Below are 21,781 nucleotides of genomic sequence, written 5' to 3'. Positions count from 1 at the left end.
TTAAACATGCTTCACTGATTCGAGTATTTGGCGAGCGCCGTTATGTCCTACTAATTTTGGCGGTCCTTGAACTCACCTTAGTTTGTTTACATGTATAACTTTGTCCGACTTTCTAGGACGTGTTTTATGCCAAATCTTTTTCTGTCTCATTTTGTCCACCAAACTTTTAACGTTGTGCATGAATGCACAAAGGTGAGTTTTGTTGATGTTATTGACTTGTGTAGAGTGCTAATCAGACATATTTGGTCACTGCAAGCTAATCGTTGCTAACATGCTATTTAGGCTAGCTATATGTACATATTGCATCATTATGCCTCATTTGTAGCTATATTTGAGCTCATTTAGTTTCCTTTAAGTCCTCTTAATTCAATGTATATCTCATGACACACTATCTGTATGTAATATGGCTTTTAATTTAATTTAAATTTTAAATTAAATTTAAAATTAAAATTAATTAATTAAAATTAAAATTAATTTAAAAAAATAAAAATTAATTAAAATTAAAATTAATTAATTAAAATTAAATTAAATTTTTAATTTAATTTAAATTTTAATTTAAAAAACAAAACTCCTCCTCCTTACTAACACACTCCTGTAACTTGGGACACCCTGGACTGTTTGTTACAGCAGTAATGCTACTTTTTATAGCAACGCTTTTGCCCCACACTTGACAAATTACGGTTGTCTGTTCGACATATTCCCACTTGAAGCCAAACCACCGCCAGACGATGGACCCCCTGCTGTTTTTCTTGGGAATTAATTATTCCTCCATTTGTTACCAGATTCGCACCTTCTTTCTCTTGTATTACCGCTCACACCACTCCGCTAGCATCACAGCTAACGTTACCATGCTGCTACCTCTCTGCTCGGGGAGGGCGTATACGTATGTGACGTATGGAAGAAGGTGCGCTTGCTGTCTGTGAGAAGCAGAGACAGGAAAGAACGAGGAGAGCCTGTAGTGTAATGCCCGCAGCTAAAAGCAACTGCGTGAGAACGTATACTCGATATCACGATATAGTCATTTTCTATATCGCACAGAGACAAACCCGCGATACATCGCGTATATCGATATATCGCCCAGCCCTACCCCAAACACACCTCAAACGTGGTAAAGGAATGGCTAAATCAGGCTAGAATGAAGGTTTTAGAATGGCCTTCCCAAAGTCCTGACTTAAACGTGTGGACAATGCTGAAGAAACAAGTCCATGTCAGAAAAGCAACACATTTAGCTGAACTGCAGCAATTTTGTGGTCAAAAATTGAAGCAGAAGCTTGCAGGTAAACTTGCCAAGGGACATGTAAGCAAATATTAACATTGCTGTATGTATACTTTTGACCCTCACATTTTCAGTAGACCCATAATAAATTCATAAAAGAAGCAAACTTCATGAATGTTTTTTGTGACCAACAAGTATGTGCTCCAATCACTACATCACAAAAAAATAAGAGTTGTAGAAATGACTGGAAACTCAAGACAGCCATGACATGATGTTCTTTACAAGTGTATGTACACTTTTGATCGCGACTGTATGTATATGTATACATACCTGCCAACTTTTGAAATCAGAAAAACCTAGTAGCCAGGGTCCAGGGGTTGCAGGCCCCGGTAGGTTCAGGACAAAGTCCTGGTGGGGGGTTCAGGCTTCGCCTCCCGACGCAAAATGATTATTAGCATTCAGACAGGTTAAAATGTTGCTAAAACCATCACTTTTCTATCAGTCACAGTGACTTTTCAAAACAAAAAGATTACAGCAAAAATCATATGGGTTGATTGACACGTTTATTCTGTAAGCTAACTTCAATAGTTTGCAATTATTTTGACAGTTAATGCCAGTTATCCTGTCAACCTTTCACAAGACTTCAATTTGTTAATTGAAAGTATAAACAGTATAAACACTTTTTACAGTAAACAAATGGTAAAACAGTACTAAACAATTCCATTAAAAAAAAATTGGTGTCATTATTAACTTTCTGTCCAAGCTTGTATAATCTACTGCCTTGTTCAATTGTAAAAAATATTCTGTGCCTAAAATTCACATTTCTATCACAATTATCATACTGTAAACATGGTAAGCTAACTTCATTAAAATTAATAGTCCTGTCAATAGCATGGAATTACAATTCAAATGTAGTTTTTTTGTAAGCCTTTCAAAAGAATTCAAAATATGAAAAATTAATGAAAATTAATTGAAGCCATCAGACACTTGAAAAGTGGCACATCACATCTCTAATGTAATCATTTGAACTTTTCAACAGAAATAGCACTGCAAAAATATTAAGGACATACTTCTGTATTTTGGTAGTTATGCTGTCAACATTTAACAAGATTTCTTCAACTTGGACTTGAAAGCATAAATAGTATAAACACTTTTAACAGTATAACAGTACTAAACAATTCCAATAGATAACATTGGTGTCATTACCTTTTTGTGGCTAAAATCCGAAAAACGTTGAAAGTTTTCCACTTGTATCGCTAGCAACGGCATTAGACTTGTGTTTTTTTGTCCCAACGTGGTCTTTTACATCGCTAATTCCTCCGTGTCCAATCGAAAAATCTTGTCTGCAATTCGCGTAGTTTTCACCCTTTTTGGAACGGATAATTATTCCCGGATAGGCTTTTGAATATTCTTCACGGAATGACTGCAGTTTTCTTTTCGGTTTAAGACTCGTTTGCGATTTTTCTCCGGCTGATTCCATGATCGTTCGCTCGTTTGGAAACAATGCCTCGTGCTTGGCAGCGGTGCTATAAATAGCCTCGCGCATTTAAAAAAAAATTCTTTTTTTAATTAATGAAAAACCGTATTTTTTATCACTGCAACCGTAACCCGGAATAGGTTGATGAAAACCGTACTAATTACGGGAAAACCGGAGTAGTTGGCAGGTATGTGTATATGTATATATGAGATAGATTACCTCGACTTGGTCGTTTAAAAAGTAGCACGCCTGCTGAAATAGTGTGGAGAACTCTGATGTAGACAAAAGCTCTGAGTCTGTTTGCATCAAGCCAAATATTTTCCAAAGCAAATTATTGCATGTCATTCTAATGTGTGGCGCCTTGAGACAATAATATGTTGATTGACAGTCTAAAAGTAACATGTCTTCCTTCACTTATTTTCGCATTTTTTTTGCATTTATATATATCTAAAATATAAAATTCAAAGAAAAATCACAATGGTGTTTTTTCTCATAATCATGCAGCCCTATTGTGTGGGCCATTGCACTGATGAAGACCATTCAATTGTAGATGGTTCTGCTGGTATGTTGGGTGCACACCTTGGGGGTTTCAGTGGTGGGTGGTTGTGAATAGGTAGACGGCTACATGAATGGAGAGAAGTGTGGTTTGGATTGGTCGGATGAGCGAAATGTGTTGGTTATGTGCATTTTACCTGTATAGAGGACACCATCAGAACTCCTGCACGGCGCTGACTGAACAAGCTCTGGGATGGTGAATGGAAGTTTCTGGAAAAGATTCACAATCAGGAAGTTACAAACTGAACACAAGGAGATATTAAACCTTGATTCTTACCATTAGACCTTCTTTGTGCTTCCCACCGAGAATGTATAAGCTGCCATCGTTGGGGTCTGGGAGAAAACCTGGTCTAAAACCACAGAGAAGGCAATAACATACTTATTAGAGGGGAGGATTGATAAGAAATGTTGTAAATGTGTGTGTGTGTGTGTGTGTGAGAGAGACGCACTCAGTTAGGTAGAGAGGCACTTGAATAATGGGGTCTGGAAAAACAAGCACAACTTTTCAATTAATGATTTGGAAAAATAAAAAATAAAAATAAAAATAAAAAGTAATGATTTGATTTGATTCTGGGGGGTATGATTCAATTGAAAATCGATTTCGAATCAAAACAATTCTTGATTCAAAATCAATACTTTTTGTTAATAACATTGGGTGCCAGTTCTATGATTAACTACATTCCTCTATAAAATAGATCAGTGTTTTTCAACTTTTTTCAGCCAAGTCACATTTTTTGCATTGAAAAAATGCGGAGGCACACCACCAGGAGAAATCATTAAAAAATGAAACTCAGTTGACAGTAAAAAGTCGTTGTCGCAATTGTTGGATATGACTTTAAAACATAACCAAGCATGCCTCACTATAGCTCTTGTCTCAAAGTAGGTGCACTGTCACCACCTGTCACATCACACCCTGATTTATTTGGACTTTTTTGCTGTTTTCCTGTGTGTAGTGTTTTACTTCTTGCCTCGCGCTACTATTTTGGTGTCTTTTTCTCTTTTTTTGGTATTTTCCCGTAGCAGTTTCATGTCTTCCTTGACCGCTATTCCCCACACCTGCTTTGTTTTAGCAATCAAGAATATTTCAGTTGTTTTTATCCTTCTTTGTGGGGACATTGTTGATTGTCATGTCATGTTCGGATGTACTTTGTGGACGCTGTCTTTGCTCCACAGTAAGTCTTTGCTGTCGTCCAGCATTCTGTTTTTGTTTACTTTGTAGCCAGTTCAGTTTTAGTCTCGTTCTGCATAGCCTTCCCTAAGCTTCAATGCCTTTTCTTAGGGACACTCACCTCTTGTTTATTTTTGGTTTAAGCATTAGATACCTTTTTACCTGCACACTGCCTCCCGCTGTTTCCGACATCTACAAAGCAATTAGCTACCTGCTGCCACCTACTGATATGGAAGAGTATAACGTGGTAAGTCTGCCAATCTCCAGACAGTACAGACACTCAACAACGGCACATTTTTTTGGGATTATAATTAATGGTTTGCAAAAAATATTTTTAACCCTAATAGGTGAAATTAGATAATCTCCCACGGCACACCAGACTGTATCTCACGGCACACTAGTGTGCTGCGGCACAGTGGTTGAAAAATACTGAAATAGATAAACAGCTCTGATGAATTTTTATACTACTTAAAAGAAAACTGTTTATGTTTAGTCAAATTCTACCTAAACATTTAATAAAGTAAAATCCAAATAGGGCAACAATGCAAGTATCCAACACTTCTCTTTTCTAAAGTAAATGTGTACAGCAGATATGGGCATCTACATCAACTATATGAATGGTCTGACTGGCTGAACAGGACAGTAATATATAAATAATTTCAGAATCAGAATCAAAATCAGAAAAACTTTATTAATCCCTGAGGGAAAATTAAATTTGTTTTATTATTTATAAATTATCTAAAAATTAAAAATTAAAAATATGTGTATATATATATATATATATACACACACACACACACACACACACACACACACACACACACACACACACACACACACACACACACACACACACACACACACACACACACACACACACACACACACACACACACACACACACACACACACACACACAGGTAAAAGCCAGTAAATTAGAATATTTTGATAAACTTGATTTATTTCAGTAATTGCATTCAAAAGGTGTAACTTGTACATTATATTTATTCATTGCACACAGACTGATGCATTCAAATGTTTATTTCATTTAATTTTGATGATTTGAAGTGGCAACAAATGAAAATCCAAAATTCCGTGTGTCACAAAATTAGAATATTACTTAAGGCTAATACAAAAAAGGGATTTTTAGAAATGTTGGCCAACTGAAAAGTATGAAAATGAAAAATATGAGCATGTACAATACTCAATACTTGGTTGGAGCTCCTTTTGCCTCAATTACTGCGTTAATGCGGCGTGGCATGGAGTCGATGAGTTTCTGGCACTGCTCAGGTGTTATGAGAGCCCAGGTTGCTCTGATAGTGGCCTTCAACTCTTCTGCGTTTTTGGGTCTGGCATTCTGCATCTTCCTTTTCACAATACCCCACAGATTTTCTATGGGGCTAAGGTCAGGGGAGTTGGCGGGCCAATTTAGAACAGAAATACCATGGTCCGTAAACCAGGCACGGGTAGATTTTGCGCTGTGTGCAGGCGCCAAGTCCTTTTGGAAATTGAAATCTCCATCTCCATAGAGCAGGTCAGCAGCAGGAAGCATGAAGTGCTCTAAAACTTGCTGGTAGACGGCTGCGTTGACCCTGAATCTCAGGAAACAGAGTGGACCGACACCAGCAGATGACATGGCACCCCAAACCATCACTGATGGTGGAAACTTTACACTAGACTTCAGGCAACGTGGATCCTGTGCCTCTCCTGTCTTCCTCCAGACTCTGGGACCTCGATTTCCAAAGGAAATGCAAAATTTGCATGGTTGGGTGATGGTTTGGGGTGCCATGTCATCTGCTGGTGTCGGTCCACTCTGTTTCCTGAGATCCAGGGTCAACGCAGCCGTCTACCAGCAAGTTTTAGAGCACTTCATGCTTCCTGCTGCTGACCTGCTCTATGGAGATGGAGATTTCAAGTTCCAACAGGACTTGGCGCCTGCACACAGCGCAAAATCTACCCGTGCCTGGTTTACGGACCATGGTATTTCTGTTCTAAATTGGCCCGCCAACTCCCCTGACCTTAGCCCCATAGAAAATCTGTGGGGTATTGTGAAAAGGAAGATGCAGAATGCCAGACCCAAAAACGCAGAAGAGTTGAAGGCCACTATCAGAGCAACCTGGGCTCTCATAACACCTGAGCAGTGCCAGAAACTCATCGACTCCATGCCACGCCGCATTAACGCAGTAATTCAGGCAAAAGGAGCTCCAACCAAGTATTGAATATTGTACATACTCATATTTTTCATTTTCATACTTTTCAGTTGGCCAACATTTCTAAAAATCCCTTTTTTGTATTAGTCTTAAGTAATATTCTAATTTTGTGACACGGAATTTTGGATTTTCATTTGTTGCCACTTCAAATCATCAAAATTAAATGAAATAAACATTTGAATGCATCAGTCTGTGTGCAATGAATAAATATAATGTACAAGTTACACCTTTTGAATGCAATTACTGAAATAAATCAAGTTTTTCAAAATATTCTAATTTACTGGCTTTTACCTGTATATATATATATATAAATTATCTAAAAATTAAAAATTAAAAATTTATATATATATATATATATATATATATATATATATATATATATATATATATATATATAAAAATTATCAAAAAATTATATATATATTTTTTAGAAAACTTTTTTTTTTTAAATCGATTACGAATCATTGCAAATAATCAATCAATCAATCAATGTTTATTTATATAGCCCTAAATCACAAGTGTCTCAAAGGGCTGCACAAGCCACAACGACATCCTCAGTACAGATCCCACATAAAGAACAAGAATTGTGATTAATTAAAAATCAATTTTTTTTTTGGACAATCCTACACCCAGTTATTGACCTACAATGTATTGGATTCAGTAAATTTAATGTACCGTATTTTTCGGAGTATAATTCGCACCGGAGTATAAATCGCACCTGCCGAAAATGCATAAGAAAAAAGAAAAAAAACACAAGTCGCACTGGAGCCCGGCCAAACTATGAAAAAAACTGCGACTTATAGTCCGAAAAATACGGTACAAAATATGGCCTTTGCTGGATAAAGTTTGTTCTCCTCGGCTTCACTGAGAACATCCTGTTTCCCCTAATTGTTTGGTGTGGTCTTGATCTTGTGATGTCAACAAATGTATAATGAAGAGGACTGTTCACATACCAAATTCCAATTGAACAAAAAGGAGTGAAACATTGAACAGTTGGACATGTGCATTCAAAAGTTTTACCTGTAAAAGTTGATTTTAGCTTCATCCGGAAATTTCACCCAAGCTTTTATTTTTATTGACAGTTTAGTTAGCACTAATAATTATATTTATTTGAGCACAACATACAAGAGCACGATAACTAATTCAGTGTATTTGAGTAGGCCCCAGCCCATTTGTAGTAAAAAAGTTGAGTCTCGAGGTCAAAAAAGGTTAAGAATCCCTGCTGTAAAGAACGTTGTGTTGTATTCAAAATAAACAAACCTTCACTAAATAGGGATTTTTGTCAAGGATGGAACATACAGGTATTATTCACATCTACATTCATTCTTATGGGTAACTATGCTTCACTATACCATATTTTCCATTTACAATACAATTACGTTCCTAACTCCAGGTTGCACTATATAAAAAAGCAACTTTTAGTAGCACTCAAACCTTCTCTTAAAGTCCATTTGATGTCTCCGGTCTGTTTGGAGACAGCGTGCAGACTTCCATCCAGTGTGGAAACAAACAGAAGGGATTCTGGGAGGGTGACGGCCTTGACCCCTGCAACCTGATGTCCAACAAAGAGAGAATCATCAGTGTGTGCAGGCTAAATACTAGAGTCCGTGAACATTGCTCCAAAGTCAGGATTTTTTTTGTTGATTTAATGTGCATACAAAAGTAAACATTGACAGGTGCGAAGGCAGCAATATATGATAAAACAAGACTGCAGCTAAAGAAGGACTTCCCTATTCATCCCCGAAAAAACCCGCCAGGTGAACAGCTGTTTTTACGACTTCTGGTGCTGACGTAAGACAGCCCGTGTCCCATATGGGACCATAGGATGAACAAATACACTACGCTACTAAGACTATAGTGGCCATTAGCAGTTAGCTTCTACAGTTGGGTTGCCCAAAGTGCAGCACAGGGGCCATCTGTGGTCCCTGACTCCTTTGTCATCGGCCTTAAGCACATTACAAAAAAATAAAAGTAGAGATTTCATTTGCACCCCTGCTGGTGAAATCTGTCAAAATGAGGGTGGTCCGAAAAAAGAAGAATTCTTCAAATTGACTGTGTGTCGATTGTAAAAGTGCTCCCCCTCTGGTCAACATATGAAATAACAAGTGCGTGTATAAATTGGAAGTGCTCCCACTCTGGCCAACATATGTAATAACAAGTGTGTGTAAGAAATTGAAATGCGCCCCTTTGGCCAAAATGTATACAGAAAATTAAATAAATATGTATATAGAGACAGACTGTAATAACTTGAAGTAAATAATGAAGATTAAAAACCAATTACAACAACAAAAAAATAAATCAATAAATGAACTAAAATAAATATTTTTCTCACAATTTGTCGACTTTTTTTCTTATAAAAATGGGAACAATTTCTCATATTCTTTCTGTTTCTGTAATATTGCAATATTTTCTCATAAAATTATTACTTTATGTTAAAATATTATTTTAATGTAAAATGGTGACATTTGTCATAAAATTCTGACTTGTATCACAATATTGCCAATGTTTTGGTTGTTCTTGTAAAAATAGTGACATTTATGACTTTTGTCATAATTTTGCCAAGTAAAATTCCGATTATTATCATAATATTGCCAAAATTTTAAAGTTTTCTTTTTTCGACTTTTGTCGAGTAAAATTACGACTCTTTTGGAATAGAATAGAAAGTACTTTACTGATCCCTGGGGGAAATTCAGCACCACAGTTCACTCACAATAAACACTTAGGTATTGTTTACACGTGAATAATATAAATACAGTCTATTATACAGCATTATTCACATGTGAATAATATGAATACAGTCTATTATACAGCATTATTCACATGTGAATAATATAAATACAGTCTATTATACAGCATTATTTACATGTGAATAATATAAATACAGTCTATTATACAGCATTATTCACATGTGAATAATATAAATACAGTCTATTATACAGCATTATTCACATGTGAATAATATAAATACAGTCTATTATTCACATGTGAATAATATAAATACAGTCTATTATACAGCATTATTCACATTTGAATAATATAAATAGTCTATTATACAGCATTATGCACATGTGAATAATATAAATAGTCTATTATACAGCATTATTCACATGTGAATAATATAAATACAGTCTATTTAGAGCATTATTCACATGTGAATAATACAAATACAGTCTATTATACAGCATTATTCACATGTGAATAATATAAATACAGTCTATTATACAGCATTATTCACATGTGAATAATATAAATACAGTCTATTATGCAGCATTATTCACATGTGAATAATATAAATACAGTCTAGAACAGCATTATTCACATGTGAATAATATAAATACAGTCTATTTACAGCCTTATTCACATGCGAATAATACAAATACAGTCTATTATACAGCATTATACACATGTGAAAAACATAAATACAGTCTACTATACAGCATTATTCACATGTGAATAATATAAATACAGTCTATTATACAGCATTATTCACATTTGAATAATATAAATACAGTCTAATATACAGCATTATACACATGTGAATAATATAAATACAGTCTATTATACAGCATTATTCGCATGTGAATAATATAAATACAGTCTATTTACAGCATTATTCACATGTGAATAATACAAATACAGTCTATTATACAGCATTATACACATATGAAAAACATAAATACAGTCTATTATACAGCATTATTCACATGTGAATAATATAAATACAGTCTATTATACAGCATTATTCACATGTGAATAATATAAATACAGTCTATTATACAGCATTATTCACATGTGAATAATATAAATACAGTCTATTATACAGCATTATTCACATGTGAATAATATAAATACAGTCTATTATTCACATGTGAATAATATAAATACAGTCTATTATACAGCATTATTCACATGTGAATAATATAAATAGTCTATTATACAGCATTATTCACATGTGAATAATATAAATACAGTCTATTTACAGCATTATTCACATGTGAATAATACAAATAGTCTATTATACAGCATTATTCACATGTGAATAATATAAATACAGTCTATTATACAGCATTATTCACATGTGAATAATACAAATACAGTCTAGAACAGCATTATTCACATGTGAATAATATAAATACAGTCTATTTACAGCATTATTCACATGTGAATAATATAAATACCGTCTATTATACAGCATTATACACATGTGAAAAACATAAATACAGTCTATTGTACAGCATTATTCACATGTGAATAATATAAATACAGTCTATTATACAGCATTATTCACATGTGAATAATATAAATACAGTCTATTATACAGCATTATTCACATGTGAATAATATAAATACAGTCTATTATTCACATGTGAATAATATAAATACAGTCTATTATACAGCATTATTCACATTTGAATAATATAAATAGTCTATTATACAGCATTATTCACATGTGAATAATATAAATACAGTCTATTATACAGCATTATTCACATGTGAATAATATAAATACAGTCTATTATACAGCATTATTCACATTTGAATAATATAAATACAGTCTATTATACAGCATTATTCACATGTGAATAATATAAATAAAAATGTTAATAAAATTGCCAATTTTTTAAGCTTTTCTTGTAAAATTGCGACTGTTATTGAGTAAAATTACGACTTTTATTATAATACTACCAAACTTCTAAGTTTTTCTTGTGAAATTGTGACCTTTTTCTTGGAAATTCCAACTCATTTTTCACAACAAGCTTCTTTTTTTTATATATTTGCATAGTATGTATATATTATTAATGTTGTAAATACACATCTTTATATATCTAGAAAGGCTGGTCCTAAAGAGGGAGGCATTTTCCTCAGGTCTCAAGAAGGTAACAAATACAAGAGTGTGTGTGTGCGTGTGTGTGTGTGTGAGTGTGTGTGTGTGTGTACCGAGTTCCTCATTTAGCAGGATATCCTTCCACACACCCCTCCTTCCTAAAACATTACACGCGCGCGCATGTGCGTGTGTGTGTGTGTGTGTGTTCATGTTTACCTACAACCGGATGGCAAGTGTCATGAACAACAAAGTGTGTCAAGTTGTGTGATGATGATGTCATCCATTTTGTCCTTTTAAACCAAACCTGGGCAAAATAGGGCCCGGGGGCCACATGCGGCCCATTGAGATGTTCAATCCGGCCCGCCGGACGTTCTACATAACTCTTTTAGACCTTTAACATCAAATTGAAATGACTGTAAGTCTCGAACTATAGAAAGTATTTAAATGGTTGAAATCTGCACTTTTGAGTGTTATAGAAGTTATTAGGGTAATCTAGGTCACAGCAGCTCAGGCCAGGAACAAAACAGAGTGGGCACTTGTGTCAGGAACAGATGCAGAAGCACATTTTTACTACAAATTTCTGCATAAAAGTGATAATATATCATATTGTAGATGTTTATTACCCTTTGCATTCATATTTTGCTGTTTGTTACATTGTTGTTGTGTTTTGCTTGATTGTAAAAGATGTCAATCAAGAAGTTGGTTTGAGAAGTAAAATATGTTGTTAATATTCAGTGTTTTATTGTTCATAGGTAATATTGTAAATCACACTTTCTTTATTTTCATGTACGATTTGGGTGTCCCATTCAGTAAAAAACTGTAAAATTCCGTTCCGTTTTTTTTTGGAGGTGGTCTGTCATAACTTTTTTTAGACCTCTACGGCAGTGTTTTTCAACCTTTTTTGAGGCAATTTTTCATTAAAAAATACGGAGGCACACCACCAGCAAAAAACGTTAAAAAATTTTAACTCCACCAGGTCGTCGTGCCTTATTTTGAGTTTGTTGGTGTTTCCCTGTACTTTAGTGCTTGTCTTGCGCTGTTAGTTTGGTGGCCCTTCTTGTTTTGTTGGTGATTTCCTGTAGCAGCTTCATGTCTTCCTTTGAGCGCTATTCCCCGCACCTACTTTGTGTTAGCAAGCAAGGCTATTTAAGTTGTCACTACCCTTCTTTGCGAGGACATTGTTGATTGTCACGTCATGTGCGGACGTACTTTGCGGACGCCGTAAGTTTTTGCTGTCGTCCAGCATTCTGTTTCTGTTTACTTTGTAGCCAGTTCAGTTTTACTTTCGTCTTGCATAACTTTTCCTTTTGCTAATTTTTGGTTTAAGCATTACATACCTTTTTACCTGCACGACGTGGTCTGCATATTTGGATCACAACAAACCATCGTCATGTCACCCGACATTTACAAAGCAATAACTACCTGCTGCCACCTACTGACATGGAGTATTACGTGGTTGCCCTGCCGAGTTCTACACAGCACAGACACTAAGCAGCGGCACATTATTTGCAGATTATAATTATTGATTTGCAAAAAATATTTTTTGGACCAATTAGTTGCATAATTTCCCACGGCACAACAGACAATATCTCACGGCACAGTGGTTGAAAAACACTGCTCGACGGGACATTGGGACTTCTGGTATTAGCGTTCTTGAAATAAAAAGGGGACCCCAACACACATACTGTACAGCAGATTTGTACAGCTAAATGTACCTAAATGTAGCTAAATGTGGCCCCCGAGTCAAAATATTTGCCCAGCTCTGTTTTAAAACCTCTAAAGCAAACCTGGGCAAATTAAAGCCCGGGGGCCACATGCGGCCCATTAAGCTTTTCAATCTGGATCGCCGGACATTCCCAAATAATATCTATACATCTTTAAGATGTAAAGTGTAGCTGCCATTATGATGTGCACTCATCTTTTCTAATGACCGTAAGTCTTCAACTATACAAAGTATTTCAATGCTTGGAATCTGCAATTTTGCATGATATACTAGTTACTATGGTCATCTAATTAGTTACTATGGTAATCTAACTAGTAACTGAGTGTTTCCAGAGCGGCCAGCCTGAAATGTGGGTGTCAGGGACAGACGCGGAAGGAGATTTTTACAACAAAGTTCTAAAGCTTAGTGATATATCAGATATATTAGATTGTAGGTGGGTTTACTTTTGGTTTTTTTGCGTTCATATTTCGCTATGTTTGTTGCGTTTCGCTTGATTGTAAAACATGTGGATGGAGAGGGTGTGTGACGTTCATATGTTGTCAATTTTCAGTCTTTTATCCTTCATAGTTAATATTGTAAATCCCACATTCTTTATTTTCATGTACCGGTACATTCTGGGTAGTGATGGGTCCGGTAACACCGATGAATCGGCGCATGCGTCAAGCTCATAGAGCGTAACCCTGTGTCGGTGCGCGTACCGCTTTTAGAAAGTCACGTGACCGATCATGAGCTGTTTTGGTCACGTGACCGATACGCCAACTGTGTCGCACTGACGCCTCCTCTGTGCCCTGTGAGCGGCTCTTTTCTACAGCCGGAGAAATAATAACTAAGAGAAATCGTCTAAAATGTAATACGTCGGAAAAACTTTTTTAAATTTTTTTTAATAAAAATTTAAAAAAATTAAATTAAAAAAATTCCCAGTCCACAATCATCCACAACACGTTCTCTTAGATTTCCAATTTATGATACATGTTCACATTATTTATTGACTGTATCTAAAAAAGATAAAAATATATTTTTATTTAAATGAAGATATGAAATAATCCTAAATGAAATATAATGACTTGGTTTATATTATTGTATATACTAGGGCAGGGGTCACCAACGCGGTGCCCGCGGTCACCAGGTAGCCCGTAAGGACCAGATCAGTCGCCCGCTGGCCTGTTCTAAAAATAGCTCAAAGAGCAGCACTTACCAGTGAGCTGCCTCTATTTTTTAAATTGTATTTATTTACTAGCAAGCTGGTCTCGCTTTGCTCGACATTTTTAATTCTAAAAGAGACAAAACTCAAATAGAATTTGAAAATCCAAGAAAATATTTTAAAGACTTGGTCTTCACTTGGAATAAGCGGTAGGAAATGGATGGATGGATGGGTCTTCACTTGTTTAAATAAATTCATTTATTTTTTACTTTGCTTCTTATTACTTTTAGAAATACAATTTTAGAGAAAAAATACAACCTTAAAAATGATTTTAGGATTTTTAAACAAATATACCTTTTTACCTTTTAAATTTCTTCCTCTTCTTTCCTGACAATTTAAATCAATGTTCAAGTAAAAAATTTTTTTTTTTATTGTAAAGAATAATAAATATTTTAGCTTCTGGTTTTTCGACGAAGAATATTTGCGAAATATTTCTTCAAACTTACTATGATTAAAATTCAAAAAAATTATTCTGGCAAATCTAGAAAATCTGTAGAATCAAATTTAAATCTTATTTCAAAGTATTTTGAATTTCTTTTAAAATTTTTGTTCTGGAAAATCTAGAAGAAATACTGATTTGTCTTTGTTAGAAATATAGCTTGGTCCAATTTGTTAAATATTCTAACAAAGTGCAGATTGGATTTTAACCAATTTAAAACATGTCATCAAAATTCTAAAATGTATCTTAATCAGGAAAAATTACTAATGATGTTCCATAAATTATTTTTTTTATTTTTTCAAAAAGATTCAAATTAGCTAGTTTTTCTCTTCTTTTTGTCGGTTGAATTTTGAATTTTAAAGAGTCGAAATTGAAAATGTTATTTTAATTTTTTTCGTGTTTTCTCCTCTTTTAAACCGTTCAATTAATTGTTTTTTTTCAGCATTTATTCTCTACAAAAAACCTTCCGTAAAAGGAAAAAAAAAATGTACGACGGAATGACAGACAGAAATACCCATTTTTTTATATATATAAATGTATTTATTTAGCTATTCTTGTTTAAATCACACTTACGTGTAACTTACAAATGACAATATATTTATTTATTTAAGTGTGTATCAAACTGGTAGCCCTTCGCATTAATCAGTACCCAAGAAGTAGTTTTTGGTTTCAAAAAGGTTGGTGACCCCTGTACTAGGGCATCAAATCAGTGTCAGTTGAGTCGGTCCATAGGTTGCCTGTAGGGATTTTTAATGTCCAGCAGATGTCAGTATTTAGTGACACAGTATCGACACAGTATCAATACAGTTTTGCAATGTGTCGAAACGCTTCATGACGCCTCATCAACCCATCACTAATTCTGGGTGTCTAATTCAGTAAAAAAAAAAGTTAAATTCCATTCCGTTCTTTAAGGTGGTCTGTTTTTAGCATTCAATCAATTGTGAGGTTTTGTATTAGTGTTCCTAAAAATAGATATACCGGTCCCCAGACACATTTTTTTTTCTTGAAATTTGGCCCCCGAGTCAAAATAAATGCCCAGGCCTGCTCTAAAGGCTTAGTGGCCACATGCGTGGACAGCACCTTTTAGCTCTTATTTCCAAAATTGTGTACACTACTGAATTTGGGTCTTATGGCCACTTATGTGGACACTTATACTGCCATCTGGTGGTGTCAGAAGAGTATAACATACAATGGAATTTGGAGGGGAAAAAAGTGTCAAAAATAAGAATTAGCATGTCACTAAACATGAAGTACACGTTTGTGTACTTATGGACTAAGTGCATCATATCAAAAGATGATTCTTAGTTTTTATTCTAATTAGGGTCCAATAAGCCCAAATAGCAAAGAGAAATTAAAAAAAAGAAGCATGTAAACAAACAGCTTGGGCTTTAAGAGGTTTTGTCACTTTTAAGCCAGCGAAGGCTGAAATAGCGACAGTGAAACGCAACCCAAGTGCTGGAAGAGAAAGAATATGAGCAGAAGAAGAGGAAAGTAGACAGAAAGTTGACCTGTGAGAGTTGCAGCTTGTTCCAGGCCAGGAGAAGACACAGCAGCAGCAACATGACGACGGCAGCTTTCAACTCAAAGGTGGAGTCCCTCCTCCCTTCCTTGTTGTCCATGCGTCGACGTCCACTCAAACTGACCGTCTGCAACCCCAAGAGGCGGACATGTTGATGTTTTAGAACACTTTAAACTCATCTCCGCGACGCTCCGTAATCCTCATTTCCGTGTTGGGGACGAACGAGTGACGTCACGACGAGCACAGGGGGGGGGGGGGGGGCGGCACCCGTATTTCTGGGACCGTACGTTTGACTGACAGGGCGCTGAACCAATGGGAGAGCGGATAAGAAATAAAGGGGGTGGGGTTTTGAGAAGTGCCTGGAACACGTGGAAACAGACAGCAGGGCAATGCAACAGGGCGTCTTTTATGTGCAACAGAAAGTGGTAGACAAAAGTCTTTCTTTGCTTTGTGCCACACAATAATACCCCGCGCAGCCTTTCGCAAACAAACGGGGTCTGTTTGTGTGGTTTTTTGTTCAGTTAATTTTATGCAAACAACTTCAAAATTGAAGACCACTAATAATAATAATACATTTTATTTATAAAGCGCCTTTCTGGGCACTCAAGGACACCGTACAAAATCAAAACAATAAAATCAATTGGATAAAAACAACAACAAAGATCGATAGTGACAGAACTATCATCTACGGTGGCCTGCAATTAAAGGAGACTAAATAAAGGACGAAATACGAAAGACAAAGCACTTTAAAATGTCACAAAACACATCAAAATTCAAACAATTTACAATTTTATAAACCGGAAACAGAATGTCCCAAATCCCAGATTGACAGCTAAATCAGCCAATCACTGACCACATCCGCCACGTCTTTGTTTACTCACTCAGCTGAACACTGATTGGCTGATTCAGCTGTCAATCTGTGATCGTTGTATCGGCTTTTGGGTTTTCTGTAATTGTAAAGTTTTTCGTCTTTTGTTTTTGTGTTTTCTGTAGTTGTAAAGTTTTTCGTCTTTTGTTTTTGTGTTTTCTGTAATTGTAAAGTTTTTAGTCTTTTGTTTTTGTGTTTTCTGTAATTGTAAAGTATTTAGTCTTTTGTTTTTGTGTTTTCTGTAGTTGTAAAGTTTTTAGTCTTTTGTTTTTGTGTTTTCAGTAATTGTAACGTTTTTAGTCTTTTGTTTGTGTTTTCTGTAATTGTAAAGTTTTTAGTCTTTTGTTTTTGTGTTTTCTGTAATTGTAACGTTTTTAGTCTTTTGTTTTTGTGTTTTCTGTAATTGTAAAGTTTTTCGTCTTTTGTTTTTGTGTTTTCTGTAGTTGTAAAATTTTTTGTCTTTTGTTTTTGTGTTTTATGTAATTGTAAAATATTTAGTCTTTTGTTTTTGTGTTTTCTGTAATTGTAAAGTTTTTAGTCTTTTGTTTTTGTGTTTTCTGTAATTGTAAAGTATTTAGTCTTTTGTTTTTGTGTTTTCTGTAGTTGTAAAGTTTTTAGTCTTTTGTTTTTGTGTTTTCTGTAATTGTAACGTTTTTAGTCTTTTGTTTGTGTTTTCTGTAATTGTAAAGTTTTTAGTCTTTTGTCTTTGTGTTTTCTGTAATTGTAACGTTTTTAGTCTTTTGTTTTTGTGTTTTCTGTAATTGTAAAGTTTTTCGTCTTTTGTTTTTGTGTTTTCTGTAATTGTAACGTTTTTAGTCTTTTGTTTTTGTGTTTTCTGTAATTGTAAAGTTTTTCGTCTTTTGTTTTTGTGTTTTCTGTAGTTGTAAAATTTTTTGTCTTTTGTTTTTGTGTTTTATGTAATTGTAAAATATTTAGTCTTTTGTTTTTGTGTTTTCTGTAATTGTAACGTTTTTAGTCTTTTGTTTTTGTGTTTTCTGTAATTGTAAAGTTTTTAGTCTTTTGTTTTTGTGTTTTCTGTAATTGTAACGTTTTTAGTCTTTTGTTTTTGTGTTTTCTGTAATTGTAAAGTTTTTCGTCTTTTGTTTTTGTGTTTTCTGTAGTTGTAACATTTTTTGTCTTTTGTTTTTGTGTTTTATGTAATTGTAAAATATTTAGTCTTTTGTTTTTGTGTTTTCTGTAATTGTAAAGTTTTTAGTCTTTTGTTTTTGTGTTTTCTGTAATTGTAACGTTTTTAGTCTTTTGTTTTTGTGTTTTCTGTAATTGTAAAGTTTTTAGTCTTTTGTTTTTGTGTTTTCTGTAATTGTAAAGTTTTTCGTCTTTTGTTTTTGTGTTTTCTGTAGTTGTAAAATTTTTTGTCTTTTGTTTTTGTGTTTTATGTAATTGTAAAATATTTAGTCTTTTGTTTTTGTGTTTTCTGTAATTGTAACGTTTTTAGTCTTTTGTTTTTGTGTTTTCTGTAATTGTAAAGTTTTTAGTCTTTTGTTTTTGTGTTTTCTGTAATTGTAACGTTTTTAGTCTTTTGTTTTTGTGTTTTCTGTAATTGTAAAGTTTTTCGTCTTTTGTTTTTGTGTTTTCTGTAGTTGTAACATTTTTTGTCTTTTGTTTTTGTGTTTTATGTAATTGTAAAATATTTAGTCTTTTGTTTTTGTGTTTTCTGTAATTGTAAAGTTTTTAGTCTTTTGTTTTTGTGTTTTCTGTAATTGTAACGTTTTTAGTCTTTTGTTTTTGTGTTTTCTGTAGTTGTAAAGTTTTTAGTCTTTTGTTTTTGTGTTTTCTGTAGTTGTAAAGTTTTTAGTCTTTTGTTTTTGTGTTTTCTGTAATTGTAAAATATTTAGTCTTTTGTTTTTGTGTTTTCTGAAATTGTAAAATATTTAGTCCATTGTTTTTGTGTTTTCTGAAATTTTCAAATGTTTTTTTCTTTTAAAAAAAAAGACATTACTTTCTGTAATAGTTTATAAACAAGACCACTTGTACAAGTACAATTTAAAGAGTAGGTCATTCCTAACATTTTCTATAGTCTCTTATTATCTATTGTACCTTAAAAATTAACTTTAATGTAACGAGTTTACATCATACTTGCCAACCCTCCCGAATTTTCCGGGAGACTCCCGAAATTCAGCGCCTCTCCCGAAAACCTCCCGGGACAAATATTCTCCCGATTTTCAGCCGGAGCTGGAGGCCACGCCCCCTCCAGCTCCATGCGGACCTGAGTGAGGACAGCCTTTTTTTATGACGGGAGGACAACAGGGTGACAAGAACTAAATCATCCAGACTAGAGATAAATTGTATTATTATGTTTATCTTACCTAAAAATAAATATATTTATTAATTAAAAAAAAAAAAAACTAAATACGTTTTTACTATATTTTGCTAAAAACATCAAAATTAATTGTATTTTTATTTGTATTTTTTCTGACTCCTTATTACATCCAGCCATAGAATTATACATTAAAATAAACATATTTGAAATAATTGATTTTAAATGATCATAATAATTCATTTAAAATGACCATATTTGATTATTAAAATAATTGCTTGTTTATCAACAACTTTAGCATTTTATTCATTACATTTTGAAACTCTCAGAAGCCAAGTTATGTTATATTCCTTAAGATTTATTTATGCAAGTTTGAAGTATCAATTCTCTAAACACAGTTTGTTTGCATATTTTCAGGATGTATATATATATATATATATATATATATATATATATATGAAATATTTGACTTGGTGAATTCTAGCTGTCAATATACTCATCCCCTCTTAACCACGCCCCCATCCACGCCCCGCCCCACCCCCGACCACGCCCCCACGCCCCACCTCCCGAAATCGGAGGTCTCAAGGTTGGCAAGTATGGTTTACATGTTTACATAGTGTAAATAAAATATTGAATGCTCTTAGGCTTTTTAAATCTGTATGCAAGGTGACTTTCACTCATGGAGCCGTTTAAATATCCACATAGTGGGAATACAAAGATGCTGAATAGCTACATGGTTTGGTTTCTATATAGATAGATGTATCTCCAAATATATATGTATTTTTTTTTCTTTACAAAAGAAATAAACATAAAAAACATTAAAAAATAATAACTTTATATCTATAGAAATTGTCTAAAAGTGATGAAAAATTTGAAGCGTTTAAAGTTAAAACATTTAAAAAAAAAATCATATATGACTTGCTTTTTAAGAGTTTGTCCTTTTTTCGGCAAAATAATAATGCATCAAAATAAGTGTTGTTTTTAAATCTCTGACCTAATAAAGGCTGCAATTACCTAATTTAAAGTATTCCACTTTGCAACTCAGTTATTCAACTATTGCATCTTTTGGGGGTTTTCCTCCATCATAAAATGTTTTTATTTTTTTACAAAGAGAGCATAAAATATAAAATTAATATTACAAATTAATGAAAACTTTATATCTATAGATACTGTAGGTCTGAAACTGTTGAAAAATGTTGAAGCGTCAAATAATACAATTTTTAAAAATATATTACCTTTAACACTCTTTTGAGCATGACCATTATTCAGTTAAAGAGGGATAGTGAGTTTTTTTGGGGAAAACATTTAATTGTTCCAAAAATAAGGCATAAAAATCAGTGTTATGAATTATTGACCTATTGAAAGGCTGTAATTATCTCATCTAAAGTATTCCACTTTGCAAATCGTTTTTGGAAATTATACATCATTTGTGTTTTTCCCATCATAAAAAATGTTTTGTTTTTGTTCGAGCATAAAACATAAAAATATAAACAAACTTTATATCTGTAGATAGGTGGATAGAATTTAAAGCATTCAAAGTAAAAAAAAAAAAAAAAGCACTCAAAGTTAAAAAATAAAAATACGACTGACTTATACACTTTTTTGAGTGTGTGTGTTTTTCAGCTAAGGAGGGATAGTGTGAGTTTTGGGGGGGAAAAACTGTCAAATAATAAGGCTATGAATTATTGACTTATTAAAGTAAGTGACTCATCTAAAGTATTTCACTTTACAACTTGTTTATGGAAAAAATGTTTTTTTTCCCATAATAAATTTTTTTTTTTTTTTTTTTTACAAAAAGGAGCATAAAATATTTTTTAAAAATTCAGAAATATATATATTTTTTGTTTTATGCATCTGAAAGAGTGGCAGCACATCACAGTAGCTCCTTTGATATTAAAAAAAATAAAAATAAAAAATAAGTTAAAGTACTAATGATAGTCACAGAAATTATTAAAGTTTTGGTGTTTGTTTACTGGCGTCATATTGCAGTTTACATGTATTTCTTATGTATGACTGCCATCAACTGGTCACACTTATCATTACACCATGTACAAGAAAAAATTGCTTCGAGGTTGGTAAGCACAACCAGAATTATGCCTTGCATTAGGCGCACCGGGTTATAAGGCGCACTGTCGATTTTTGAGAAAATGAAAGGATTTTAAGCGCAACTTATATGTGCTGGAGTCTATCCTTCAGGTGGGGTCTACCCTGGACAAGTGGCAGGGCTAACAGACAGACAACATATCTTGTTTTTTTTTTTACTACGACAGTGATGTTAGTTTCTAAATGTAAAATATCAATT

At 33.8% G+C, this 21,781-nt stretch overlaps 1 protein-coding gene across 2 annotated transcripts in view; it reads right to left on the bottom strand.

Moving 5' to 3' along the window:
* ern2 (endoplasmic reticulum to nucleus signaling 2) overlaps positions 1-16,558 on the bottom strand; it is a 62,617-nt gene extending 46,059 nt beyond the window's left edge. For both annotated transcript variants that reach the window (XM_061923033.2, XM_061923034.2), the window contains exons 1-5: positions 16,323-16,558; positions 8,061-8,178; positions 3,698-3,731; positions 3,526-3,598; positions 3,386-3,458 (exon numbers count right to left, since the gene is read on the bottom strand). In XM_061923033.2, the coding sequence (XP_061779017.2) occupies positions 3,386-3,458; positions 3,526-3,598; positions 3,698-3,731; positions 8,061-8,178; positions 16,323-16,433 (409 nt within the window). In that variant the 5' untranslated portion in view covers positions 16,434-16,558. The remainder of the gene's footprint in view (positions 1-3,385; positions 3,459-3,525; positions 3,599-3,697; positions 3,732-8,060; positions 8,179-16,322) is intronic.
* Between the last annotated feature and the right edge of the window lie 5,223 nt (positions 16,559-21,781).

This window comes from Nerophis lumbriciformis, linkage group LG27, assembly GCF_033978685.3.
Source record: "Nerophis lumbriciformis linkage group LG27, RoL_Nlum_v2.1, whole genome shotgun sequence".
NCBI classification, from domain to species: Eukaryota; Metazoa; Chordata; class Actinopteri; order Syngnathiformes; family Syngnathidae; genus Nerophis; species Nerophis lumbriciformis.
This window is presented reverse-complemented; position numbering and strand designations above follow the sequence as displayed.